At 42.5% G+C, this 13,846-nt stretch overlaps 1 protein-coding gene across 2 annotated transcripts in view; it reads left to right on the plus strand.

Moving 5' to 3' along the window:
- Nucleotides 1–13,083, plus strand: part of Nsmaf (neutral sphingomyelinase activation associated factor) — an 84,435-nt gene extending 71,352 nt beyond the window's left edge. For both annotated transcript variants that reach the window (XM_023717679.1, XM_023717680.1), the window contains exons 22-31: nt 467–575; nt 3,704–3,762; nt 5,932–5,999; nt 7,307–7,374; nt 7,874–7,997; nt 8,858–8,941; nt 9,857–10,007; nt 10,788–10,890; nt 10,996–11,105; nt 12,214–13,083. In XM_023717679.1, coding sequence (XP_023573447.1) covers nt 467–575; nt 3,704–3,762; nt 5,932–5,999; nt 7,307–7,374; nt 7,874–7,997; nt 8,858–8,941; nt 9,857–10,007; nt 10,788–10,890; nt 10,996–11,105; nt 12,214–12,308 — 971 coding nt within the window. In that variant the 3' untranslated portion in view covers nt 12,309–13,083. The remainder of the gene's footprint in view (nt 1–466; nt 576–3,703; nt 3,763–5,931; nt 6,000–7,306; nt 7,375–7,873; nt 7,998–8,857; nt 8,942–9,856; nt 10,008–10,787; nt 10,891–10,995; nt 11,106–12,213) is intronic.
- Nucleotides 13,084–13,846: the final 763 nt, after the last annotated feature.

Genomic DNA, 13,846 nt, shown 5'->3' on the forward strand with positions numbered 1-13,846 from the left:
ACCCCTAATCCCAGCAGCACTCACACCCCTAATCCCAGCAGCACTCACACCCATAATCCCAGCACTGGATCCTGAATTAATCACAAACTCTAGAAGCTGCATGAGGCTTTGGGGGGAAAACTTGACACAAACAGTAACAACTATTATGGGAATAACAGGTACATTTGAAAGCAGATGTAAAAAAAAAAAAACAAAAACAAAAACAAAAAAAACCAAAAACTAGGAAGAATGTATGCAATGTGTTAATTATTGAAGCTGTCCTAACAATTTGTTTTGAAACTGTCTCATTGCTCTTTCTCAATAAAATTATGGAAAAAATAATAAATAAAAATAAAACAACAGCAACAACAAAAAAAAGAAAGCAGATGTATTTTGTTTTGTTTGCTTGGTTAATTTTACTAAGATATATTGTGCATCTGCTGCACTTGTCTGTCGGAAATTCTCGCTTACTGACAATTCAATGTAGCCTCTCCAGGTGAAGAGTCCTTTGAAGACTTGACTGAAGAAAGCAGAAGGCTGGCCTGGAACAACATCACCAAGCTGCAGCTGCAGGAGCAGTATAAGACTCACAAAGAGTAAGGACCGTCCCTGTGTTACGCTACTGCGCTGTGGTCTTGGCAGAAGTTAGGGTCTTAGCGTATTGAACTGTTTCAGTTTGAGTCGTGAGAGAAAATTTCCTTTCAGTGTTATGTTTAAGGTTTCCTTGTTTTTTCCCCGGATTTGGTGCAGATCTTACTACACAGCTCAGACTTGTTGATCCTCCTGTTTTTAGCCTCTCCGTTGTGGGATTACAGGTGCGCCACCACACCCAGACTAGTGGCTGGCTCAGTGTGCTGGGGGCGGGGCCAGTGAGGCCAGTGGTGCCAGGGATCAAACCCTGTCCTTGCACTTGCCTAAGCAGGTGCTTAGTTTGCTGAGCTATCTTGCCGGCCCTAGTATCATGTTTTTTTACTCCTCAAATGTCTTTTCCTTTTTTTTAAGTAACAAAAAGCATGTTTTATTGAAAAGTAGATTCATAGCGTTTCTGAGAAAAACATTTATTGCATTGTCATTATCAATAAATATGGTAGACTTCTAAGAATTAGAAAATATATAGTCTCAAATATATAGAGCAAGAGAACTAGAAAATATCTGAGACCAAATGATTGAAGGGTGAAACATAATAGAGGTAGAAGCATTGGGCAAAATAATGTGTAGAGTCAATGAAATTTATTACTGAGGTTTTTAGGGTGATAAATTCAAGATACATTTGGAGAACACAGGTGGCTCAAGCCTTTCTTTCCCCCTGGTTTTCCTAGACTTCACTTGTAGTGATATAGTAAATAAAATCCCAGCAGTACAATAAGGCATGAGACAAAAAGGAGTGACTGGTTCTTAGGTAACCACTAATCCTCATAAAGAACAATCACTACACTTACACTAAGGACTGTTGGCCAAAGAGGAAAATCCCAAAATTGTCAGGAAAAATTGATCAACAGCAATAATAGTCAATAAATATCAAAACGTTTTGTGACGGGAGCTATGCTGTAATTAGCATGTATTATCTGATTTAGTCTATGACAATTGGTAATAAGTATCAATAGTTTTTTCTTTTTAACAGGTAAAATATTAGCTCAAAAATGTCAAATAAGGGGCTGGAGAGATGGCTCAGTGGTCTAGAGCACCTACTTGGAGCAGGCTTGGCAAAGCACAGGGACTGCGGTTCGATCACCCAGCACCACATGCCAGCCAGCCGCGCCCCCCTGGTGGGCTGAGCTGGCCACACACACACACACACACACACACATACAATAAATGTTAAAAATAAAAAAAAATTAAAAAAAAATGTCAAATAATAGCCTTCAACTCATACAGCTAGAAAGTGAGAACTGGCCATTTATCTCAAACAAACAGTCTAGTAGCAGATTGTATGGTGTTAGAAGCTGTGGGTGAGGGCATGTTTCAATTCTGGCTCATTTTAGGATGATCCCAAGAGAAAAAGTGATGGAGAGAATGATGGATTAGTTATTTTAACATCTATCTCAAGACTTTCATGAGGCAAAGAGTAGAAATTCTTAAAGCAACTTCAAAAGAAAACTATTGAAGTTTGATTATTTAATTCTTTTAAAATAATTTTATTGAGAAACAAATAGCAATGAGATAGTTTCAAAACCGATTAGTAAGACAGTTTCAATAATTAATGCATTGCATATTGTTGTCTCCTTAGTGGTTTTTTATAGTACAAGATGCAGACATGATTTAACACATCTATACTTGATGGAAAATACCTGCTCCATGTTATATCTAAGATGTTTGATATTCAGACAGACAGTGAGGTTAAGCTCAACTGCCTATGTTTTAGGGTAATAATAATAAGCTTCTCTTCTGGAGGGTTAACAGCTTAAGTTTACAGACCAAAAATTAGAGAAAAAGAAGGGCTGCAAGAATTTTGGCCCTACCCTTGCAAGGTCAGTGAGGACTCAGGACATAGTAGAACCTGTACTATAACATCATGTAACTCAGTTCTGTCCCAAATTTTCTGATCAAGGAGATTATGGGGCCACAGAAGAACGTGATCGATGATGTAGAGTGTGCCTAAGGAGAGTCACGTGGAGAGAAAACATTCTCTCAGATTTTCACAGAGAGCAAATGGGTCAAGCAGTGGCCATGACTCATCCACATGGCTGACACTGACAAAGGATCAAATGTCTTAAGTGATCTGCTATCTGAAGTTGATGTAGCGAGAGAAAGTTTAACACAGAATGATTGGTGTTGACCCCAGGACAATGCTGTCAGTGTAGGATATGAGATGGTGTCTCAAGATGGCAAGTAGCTCTGGGCCTCTCAACCTGCCCCTTGGATTTCTGATGGTGTCAAGCTATGGGACAAGTATGGTCTATCAGTGTTAAATTTACTGAAAATATAGGAAAAATACAGGGGCCAGGGGAGGCAGAAAACTTTTCATTGCAAAGTTTATGTGAATTTTTGAAAATAATACCTGTACATCTGACAAAATGGGCTTGCTCTTGAGCCCCAAGGAGAAGGCATTTCTCCCCATCCGCTCCATTAAGAGTGTTCATCTCCCTGCTGGTAAGAGAAGTGCTGGCGCAGCCTGGCTCAGCCTGCTGCTGTTGCAGAAAGCCCAGGCCCAGAGCCTCGCCCCCTCCTGCTCCATGGCCATCAATTGGTGACAGGCAGTGACCGCCCATGGCCGTGTGCCACGGCTCATGAGATGATCTGGATACGCTGGGCACCGCCTTTGCTGCCAGCACATGGCTGCAGCCTACAGCTCTGTGTCCTGAGGTGAAGGAGCTAGTTCTGCCGTGCTCATTGATTTAACAGTGGCAAATGGCACATGGGGGAAGTGAAGCGGCATGAAGTCCAACATAGTGGAGACAGGAAGGTGCCGCCAGCATTTCATTCATGTGATATTCAGTGACCCCTGAGTGGCGTTAAGTGGAAATGCTAGAACCTGGTGTTCATATCATTGAAAGATGCAAGAGAAATGACATTTAGGAATGAAGCCAGCAAAGTGATCATAAAGAAGAGGCTCAGTCATTCTGGTGATGGTCAGATCAGATTGAAGGGAAGCATTTTCAAGTTGTCAGAAGCCTGTTAAGGAACTTGTCAAAAGTAAATCAAGAACCTGGAACAGAGCAAGTGTCCTGATATACAGCTAGTAGCATATGGCTGATAGTAATTTGTAAAACTTACCTTTGAACAGGGCCGTTACAGGGATAGCAGTCTCTCGCAATGGGTCTTCCGTCTTCACGACGTCACAAGGTACGTCTTCCTGCTGGCAAAGTGGCTTCGCCAGAATCCAAGCTCTGGAGTTTTTGAAACCTCAGTCAAAGACCTGCATCTCCTTCCTCCATACAAAGTAGACTCAGAACCATTTCTTTGTGGTGTTACATGGAATTTCATTGTCATGCTCTAGAAACAAAATCAGAGGCTCTTCTCTTGCTCATGAATAAAGAGACAGGGCGGAAGGGTGTCCTTCTCCTGTCTTTTTTTTTTAGTTTTTAAAAAAATCTTTTATTTATTTGGTACAGGGTCTTGCTACGCAGCTTGGACTCGTAGTGATCCTCCTGTCTCAGCCTCCCCAGCACTGGGATTATAGGTGTGCGCCACCATGTCTGGTTTCGGTGGCTAGTGTGGCATGCCCAGGATTCTGGGGCCGGCATGGCCTGTGATATCAGGGATCGAACCAGGGTCCTTGCGCTTGCCAGGCAGGCACTTCACCGCAAAGCTATCTCCCCAGCCCCTTGTGTCCTTCTTCATCAGCTGTTTCCCACAAGAGGGGCCAAGTCTGCTTGCTGGCTCTGCTCAGGCCTGGAATAGAACATGTGCTGTGAGCCTTGGGGATGCAGCTTGGTTGTTATGCTTTCCAATCCTGTCCCTCGCCTCATCTCTTTGGGATGTTTTTATATGTTTTAGCTCAAAATTCAATATATTACTAATGTGCCTGCACATTGTCAAAAGTTATAAAAAAAACCCCTGCAGTACATGGTTGGTAAGATGTGCATTTTAATGATACTTTGTAATTTGGCTGCCTTGATCTTAAACATAAATAAGCCAAGTGCATCTCTTGTTGTAGCTACCTTTCTTTCCTGGGTAGTCTCTGTAATATAATTAAAGTGTGTCTTGTCCCTGGTACATTCAGAACACTGGGTCGTTTCCTTGACGATGTCCTGCTTCAGTGATAAAAAAAAATGTAGTTCTGACAAAGTTAGTAGCTGTTTTTAATGAGACTACTTGTTCTTTCATCCTTATTTATAACAGATTATATATTTGATCTGTTGAGAACTAATGTGTAACTAAGCACATAAATCAATTACCATTCTCCAGTTCTCTTATCATTTCTGTTATCTGTAGCATTTCATCCCTTTCTCTTCAAATATAGTCTCAACGTTTATAAATCAGTATTTCCCACAATGTGTAGAAAATGGCTCTGCAGTTTCCGTGAGGAGCTTGTCGTGTAGACCTGATGTAGCCACATCTGGTAACGGAAACTGTGTTCTGGGTTTGCCAACTTCGTGGCACTCCACAAAATGCTGCAGCTTTAAGCAAAGCCTGTGAGATTAGCTGGATTTGTCTGATGTGGTTTGTGAAATCCTTTGACTCACTGTACTCTGTGACCTTGTGAATCTTGAATTTATGAGCATAAATAAATAAATGTAATAAATAAAGAATTTAAAAAAAAAAAAAAGAAGAAGAAGTTAGTGATTGTCTCCCATGAATGCTAGTTCAGTTCAAGGTTGTCTTGCTATAATAGGGCTATTATGGTATTTAATTGCCAAGTTTTTTGTTTTGTTTGTTTTTTTGTTTTTGTTGTTGTTGTTTTTGCGGAACCGGGGATTGAACTCAGGCCCTGGTGCTTGCCGGGGAAGCGTTTATTCCACTGAGCCACCTCCCTGGCCCCTGCCAGTATTTTTTAAATATTAAAATTGTTGGGGGCCTGGCCCTAGCTCAGGCCTTTAAGTGGCTGCTTCCACAAAGCTGTCAGCCTCAGGTTGCTGAAGTTCGAACCTCACACCTCTCCCGCTGGCCAAAAGTGCCCTGAAGGCATTCGAGGAACCAAAAAAAAAAAAAAAAAAAAAAAAAAAAAAAAAAAAAAAAAAAAATATATATATATATATATATATATATATATATATATTAAAATTGTTGTTTTAGTATTAATACTGCTTTGCTCTCAGTCCCGCTGTACATTTGCTAACCTCAGCTACCCACTCTTCTGCAAAAGCCTCAGCATCTGGGGCTTAAACTGATTTCTTCCTTGGGAGCCAGAGACTGGTAAGGTGTAGGTCTCCCAGCCCTGTGCACACCCAGTCCCCATGGATCACATTGCGCGTTGACCTTCAGGAACAAGCAGAGCAGCTACCCTTTGAAGTGGTCATGGTTAGAAAATTTTTTCTTACATACTTTTCTTACGTCTGCTTTCTTATTAAGATTCTACCTTGAAGATGTTTTCTAAGGAATCCAAAATGCTACAAAGAAGTATATCATTTTCGAATATGGTAAGTTTATCAGTATTACAAGAGAAATTCAAGAAGTTTGTTTTAAACACATATATTTCATTTCTGCCCATACAATTGAATTTATTCCCAGTCTACAGAGAATACCCTAATCTAAATTCAACTTAAAATTTTTTCCAGGTTGCCTCTTTCTATTTTATTGTGACTTTATTTTAGCCTAAAAAATTTGAAGTTACCCAGTTACTAGTCTCTTTATAAAATCTTTAACTGTTGGAAAAAAAAAGTTTATGCATTAAATAATTTGTGCATTTATTCTCAGATAGCTGGATACAAAATGTAACAAACCTATTATTTCTAAAAGAACATGTTTTATTTTTAAATATCAGTCATCCAAATGATTTCAATTCCCTAAGGAATGTCTCAGAATTCTATGATTCTGAGAGGGCATTCCATTCTTAAGGCTTATCCCCATCTGCTGAGTCCTAAGGGTTTACCCTAGGGCATTAATGGGTTTTTCGCCCGTCAGAGCCTATGTCTGCAGGCTCACTTCCCATACTGTGGTGTTTGGGAGAAACCCTTACGTGGGAAATTAGGTGGGTGAGAAAAGTCTGATAAGGGCTGGCTGATAGCTCAGGAGTCTAAATGCCTGCCTGGCATGCCCAAGGTCTTGGGTTTGATCCTTGGTGCCACATACTGTGTTCTGAAACCAGGTGTGGTGGCGCACACCTGTAATCCTAGCACTAGGGAGGCTGAGGCAGGAGGATCACTATGAGTCCAAGCCGTGAGACGTGTACCAAATAATTTTTTTTTTTTTTTGCGGAACCAGGGATTGAACTCAGGCCCTTGCTCTTGCCAGGGAAGCACTTATTCCACTGAGCCATCTCCCAGCCCCAATAAAATATTTTTTAAAAAGAAAAAAATCTGGATAATTATGAGGAGAGTCATCAGAAAAGGAATTGGACAGTTTCATTAATAGTAGGGGGAAATTGCCAGGGTTATAGCTCAGCAGCATGGCAAGTGCAAGGTCCTGAGTTCAATCCCTGGTACAAAAAAAGGGGAGTGGGCTGGGGAGATAGCTCAGAGGCATAAGCACCTACCTGGCAACCACGGGGATCTGAGTTCCAGCCCTAGCCCCCAGAACCAGGCATGGTGGCGCAGGCCTGTAATCCCAGCACTCAGGAGGTTGAGTCGGAAGGATCTCTGGGAGTTTGAGACCCGCCTGGGCGCTACAAAAAGTGAGCACAAGGCCAATCTGAACTGCATAGCAAGATCCTGTCTCAAAAAAAAAAAAGAAATTACAGTTTTCTCATATAGTACAGACTGTTAATGTCCAATCATTTGTTTTTCAGGCTTTATCATCTTGTTTGCTTTTACCAGGAGATGCTACTGTTATAAGTTCTTCTTGGGACAATAATGTGTATGTATCTATGATGCTTGTTCCTTCGTAATTCCTTATGCAGAGGAGCATTCCTTGCAGACATGAGGTATAAAAAGACAGAACCAGGCCAAGGAGATAGCTCAGCGGCCTAAGTGCCTGCCTGGCAAGCGCAAGGTCCCGAGCTCAATCACAAGTAGCAGGAAAAAAAATCTTCCACTGGAAGACATGATGTAATTTCTGAAGAGAATATTACTAAGAGAAGAGAGTGCTATCATTGTACTCAAATGTTACTTGAATCTCATAATTTTTCCATTTGGAATCTTTTTTCCTAAGTTTTAAACTAAAACAAAAATAGAGATGTGCTAGACTGAGAAATTTATAGTTTTAAATAAATTTGAATATTTTAATTTAATAATAACAAGAAATTCGTAGTTTGAATGGAACTTAGTATGGAATCAAGCAGTATTATGTTTCTTAAATATGTGTTCAGGAGTCCAACTTACCCTGGAATACTGTTTTAATAGTTGTTGTCTTTTAGCTATTTTTATTCGATAGCTTTCGGAAGGTGCCAGGACACATTGATGGGGCACGACGATGCTGTCAGTCACATCTGCTGGTGTGACAGCAGGCTGTTCTCTGCATCGTGGGACTCTACAGTGAAGGTTTCTATGTAATTTTTAAAATTAGTAGTTGGAATAAAGTAAACCAATTTACTTGCTGATTTTTTAAAGTGTGCAAGTGACATATAAGAATATTAAACATTATTACTTGTGTTTTTCCTAAAATTTAGGTACCTCTTAATAGAAAGTTTGTTGGACTTTGTTCCACAAAGTTAAAAGGTCTGATATTCATTTGGTGATAGAAAAATGTAGAGGAATTTACAGTAGCAGCCCTTATGTGACATGACAGGAAATAGCAGTTGATCAGTTAGTCATACAATTTCAAGTGACAGTAAGACTCATTAAGATACATTTATATTTGAAGCATACAAAGGCATTTTCATTCACCATTCTTCTGAAGTAGGACTAGGTGAGTGTTTTGTTTAGAACCTTCCACAATTTCCCACATAAATATTCTTCACCCTTTACTACTTCTAACTTGCATTTATATAAAAGAGAGCAATCACTTAAACTATTAGAAATTTCCTTGTATCCCTTTAGATATGCTTTCTTGCCTCTACCTAATTTTAGTAATTTTTTTAATGACCTCTTTTTTGAGTCTCTCACAACATAAGCAGGCATTGTGACACACCTGCAATTACAGTTCCCTAATGTGCACACTGCTTAGACCTTACTGTTAACAGCAGGACGTGAGGGGACAGACAGGGGCACAGAGTCAGCTGTAAGCGAGAGCAGGTTGCCAGGGAAGTGCGCAGGCAGCGGTGATGGGGAGCTCGGCCATTCCCAGCCTTGCCTCTTTGGCAGTTAATGTTTTGGAAACCTGTCAAGTTTTTCCTAAGTACATTGCAAATGACTTTGTATCGCAAGTTTGAAAATAGTGTTTTCACTGTGCTCTGTCATAGGTGTGGTCCGGTGTCCCCGCAGAAATGCCGGGCACTGGGAGACACCAGTTTGACTTGCTGGCTGAGCTGGAGCATGACGTCGGGGTGAGTCCCAGCGGCAAGGCGAGCCTCTCTGTGTCAAGTCTCCACTCTGTTTTTCCCACCAGTTTGTTTCTTTCCCCATTTCCCTAAGAAATAGCGTCTGCCCAACTAGATTTCCAAACCTTTCTTTTTGCTTTTTTGGTCTTTTTGAGACAGGGTTTCACTGTGCAGTGCAGGCTGTCTGTGAACTCACTCTGTAGCCCAGGCTGATCTCAAACACACAGCTACCCTCCTGCGCCAGCCTCCTGAGCACTGGCTTTAACAGGTGTGTGTGCTCCACCGCGCCTGGCCAGAATCTCACTTTCAAATTCAACCAGGTTTCCTGACCCCAGGTGGCAGGGACCATCTGTCCAGCATCCGTCCATCCCAGCTGAGGACAGAAGCCTGTCGCCTGGCTGGGACCGACTGGGCACAGCCTGGCAGCAGAGCCAAAAAGAAGCTTCATTCGTCGCCCTTCCTGCTTTCATTGGTCATGGTCCTGCACATTAAGGCTGTAGTTCACAGCACTGTTTCCCCCTGATGTTAGCATTGATGCCTCATTTTCATGGTTTTCAGGGTAACCGAGGTTGAGAAACTTAGAATTCATGATGGTATGCGGGCGCAGTCTCGTGGAGGCCCCACTCCCCTGCTCCCTCACATACTGTGTGTGCATGGGCCCCATGGGATTATGCGAGGCTGTCAGTGCAGAGCTATTTGGAGACGGCATTACAGTTACCGAGCAATACGACGTTTTCATTTCTGTGTTTGCTTCATTTTAAAATAAATGGTCGTTCGGTGAGATGCTGTTGATACCTCCGTCAGCGATGCCCGCACTGCGTGGTATGGTGGTGGAGTTTACAGGGCATCGCTGTGGCCACACATTGGCGTCAGGCTCTGAGGCCATGTTAGGTGAACACTTAGCACTCTTCTCTTCCTTAGGTAGATACAATCAGCTTAAGTGCAACAAGCGCACTGCTGGCTTCAGGTACTAAAGAAGGCATGGTGACTATCTGGGACCTCCCCACAGCCACTGCTCTGCACCAGATCCCGTGCCACTCAGGGGCTGTGTGTGCTACTGCTTTTAGCCCAGGTGGGTGTTATCTTTTCTCATACCCAAGATGTTGGGTAAATTAGAGTTGTGAAATAAAACTTCAGAGAACATGGCCAGTGATACAAGTTCAGCCTACAGTTATAGGATTCAGCATAACTGAAGTAGTGGTACCAAGGAAAAGCTGGATTGTGTGTTGTGGGTCAACTTAGGGAAGTTAATGTGTAAGATGTAAGTGAACGCCTACCAGGTACCTCAGCGCAGTGTCTTAAGAGACAGGCAGAGGCCATTTCAAGGACAAAATTCCTGAGCTTAAGCTCAAGGAAGATGAGCAGTCTGATTCAGAAGTGAGATTCTTAACATCCAAGCTAAGCCACATTCTGAAGTAATTCCATCTTTTTAAAAATTTATTTTATTTTATTTTTTCCGTAATTTTATTGAGAAACAAATAGCAATGAGACAGTTTCAAGCCGAATTGGTAGGACAGTTTCAATAATTAACACATTGCATGCATTCTTCCTAGTGGTTAATTGCTGTACAAGATGCGGACTTGATATCCTATTTACAAAGACCATTAGAACAAATCCCTCTATTCATTAAGAGAATGTAACTATATATCTATCCTAACCACTTTGAATACACAGATACAAAATGGACATTCATCTGTATCCCCTTTTTTTGTTAAGTTCCATCATTTAAATATTATAGGTGTGTAAACTCAGCAAAATATTCTAAAAGAGTTCAGTAGTCCATAGTAGTATTGGGTCTTCCGCTTCACTGGCAATGTCAGAAATTGTTGACCTGAGTAATCCCGTCTTGCAGACAGCCGCCACATCCTCAGCACGGGAGCGGACGGCTGCGTGAATGTGGTCGATGTGCAGACAGGAATGCGCATCTCCTCCATGGCATCTGACAAGCCCCAGAGGTAAGTACTGGTCTCTGCGCACATGCCTGCCCCCAAGCTCACATGAGGTCCTCACGTGGGACCCCGCTCAGCCACGACAATGGGATTTCCAAGTCATTCTTGCAGGTGTTTCATCTGGGATGGCAGTTCTGTTCTGTCTGGAAGCGAGTCTGGTGAGCTGCTGGTCTGGGACCTCCTCGGAGCAAGAGTCAGTGAGCGCATTCAGGGCCACAGCGGTAAGCAGTTCTTGGGCCCATGTCCGCTCCTGAGCGGCTGCGCTCACCTGGCCTGCGGGCTCCATTGGGGGAGTGCTCTGCCTGAGCCGAAAGCACCCCAGTTCCCCAGGCTGCGAGCACGTCTGTAAGCATCACGTTGCCTGACCGTGTCTTGACCGTGTCAGATTTGTGCTGATGGACATTTGACTCCAGAAAGGCAGACTAGAAATAAAAACCACAGCACAGCTATAGTCAGTTTTTTAAAAAGTAATGCACAACAAAAAAACAGTATGAAGTGAGGCTTCCTACCATTGTCACATCACCAAATCCCAGTCCTCCTGAGTGGAGGGGTGTCCTAGGGACACAGTCTAGGGGTGCTTCTTTTAATGAGTGACTCTATAATACCATGCTCTTTTTCCACCTTTAGTGTCTCTTGGAGATTCATCATCCTCTACATTTGTATTTCTCTTACTGCCACATCTTGTGGCTGGCGTTCGTCTTGTTGTGTTGACTTCCTACTGTGAGCTGTAACTTCTCACCTTCATTTTCTTCACTTAGTTTCATTATTTCTTCTTGCATTTACACTTTAGAATTCTGGATCTTTTCTTTTCCCTCAACTTGATCACTTTACTAGCTCTAATTAACACCTAACCTTTTCCAATGGAAAAGTAAATTGGCAAATGTGGCCGGCCGTTCCCTGCCATCTGTCTGCAGCTTCTGCGTAGTGCACCACGCTGCCGAGACATACTTGCATTTTATTCTATACCCATAAGTCCCAGTTGATTTCACTTTTTAAATTTAAAAATTTGATTTCACTTTACATTTGTATCTCAATGGTTTATTCCTCACATTATACCAAATGGTTTTGGGGGAGTTGGTTTTGTTTGGACAGGGTCTTGCTAGTCAGGCTGGCCTTGAACTATGCAGCCAGGGCCCGCCCCAGCCTCCGGAGGGCCTTGTGCACGGGCATGTGCCACCACACACAGCCCATGCTTTTACTAAGTTGTAAAGGATTTTATCATAAAATCAAGATGAAGTGCAACTCGCTCCGTGAATGAGTGAAGAGCAGGGTGTGTGCTACACCACCTCCTGGTCAACTCTCCTCCTAACCTAAGTGTCTTTTTCTCAGGTGCTGTGACGTGCATATGGATGAACGAACAGTGTAGCAGCGTCATCACAGGAGGGGAAGACAGACAAATTATATTCTGGAAATTGCAGTACTAAGTGCCTTTTCCTCTCGACTATTACAGTGTATTTTTAAACCAGACTTTTAACTGAACTGGTAATATGCACTGACAGTAATCAGCTTTACCACATGGAAAATGTGTGGCTTTAAATCATGGTGACTGCACTGCAAGCTACCAGTTGCCATCTAAGGCAGCGCTGAAATGTCACCTGTGCAGGCAGATAATCATCCCTAGTGTGCTGATGGCCCAGGACAGGACCAGAGGCCAAGGGGCTGACACTCACCTGGCCCAGGGCAGTGCTGAAAGGCATAGCGTCTGGAGCTTCCAAGAGAACATGCGGCGCCTTCTGCTGCTCGAGCCTCTCCCATCTTGGGCTCCTCCTCCGCCAGCAGCTGCCGCTGGGCTTCAGGTGTGTGTGTTTTCACAGAGTGCTTGCTTTACGTAATGCTGAGCCCAGATTCTAAGAACCTGGGGAAGGAGTAGCAGTTCTTGTAACAGTCAAGTGTACTGTGTATAGGAACGGTTTGTATTTCATTAAGCTATTAAATGCTCACCTTTTTATATTAAAAATATTTTTCTGTAATAAAAAATTTTCATTTTAGATAACTTGTAACAAAGATTACTTGTAAGAGTCCCAAGTATTGGTCCTTCTAGAAAGCCCTAGTGACAGGAATATAGTTTTTGTTCTGCAGACCCAAATAGCAAGGTAGCTTATCAAACTGGGAAATGATACTTGAAATTTCAAACAAGGTACAATATATAGTAGCAGCATTGGTCTTTCTCTCATATCAGTTTATGTGATCTGACTTTTTCAATATGGTTTATTTTTTTTTTTTAATTTAAGGGATTCTCATTTTTTTTTAAACATTTATTCATTGTGTGTGTGTGTGTGTGGCCAGCTCAGCCCACCAGGGGGCGGGGCTGGCTGGCATGTGGTGCTGGGGATTGAACCGCAGTCCCTGTGCTTTGTTTAGCTTAGCTTGTTCCAAGTAGGTGCTTTAGACCACTGAGCCATCTCACCAGCCCCTCAATATGCGTTAAAAGCACTGTTGTATCTTGCAGGCAGAATGGTGTAAGAGAACAAATTTGACATAGGGTACAGAACTTTTCAGGTCAGTTTGATCCCTGAACTTGTGGTCAGCAGTGCTACTGGAAAGCCTAGAGCCCAAGGTCCTGCTGTGTGTCGGAAGCGCCCAGGGTGCACCATGCCTGCAAGCCCAGCCGTGGGGTGCCAACTGCACTCACTCTCCAGGTGGGCGGTTCTGTAGGCTGTTCTCAGGCACAGCCAGAGGTAAAGTTCACGTATCCATTTTGCTAAGACTTTTTTTCTTTTTGAGCTATGTCCCCAGCCCTCACATAATCCATCCGATAAGTAGATTAAAAATCTTTTATTTTTACATGTTTAGATAGCATAAAACAAAAATCAGGACAAATGTCATTGGCATTTTTTGCAGGGAGTAATCAATAACATTGTAACAGGAAAACATTCTAAGGCTGTCCCCATGTAGCTAGGCTACAGGTTAAGATTCAAGGGCCGAAATTAAATGTTATCCCACTTAATCTGCACACGAAAGG

This window comes from Octodon degus, unplaced genomic scaffold (genome assembly GCF_000260255.1).
Source record: "Octodon degus isolate 3935 unplaced genomic scaffold, OctDeg1.0 scaffold00054, whole genome shotgun sequence".
Lineage (NCBI taxonomy): Eukaryota > Metazoa > Chordata > Mammalia > Rodentia > Octodontidae > Octodon > Octodon degus.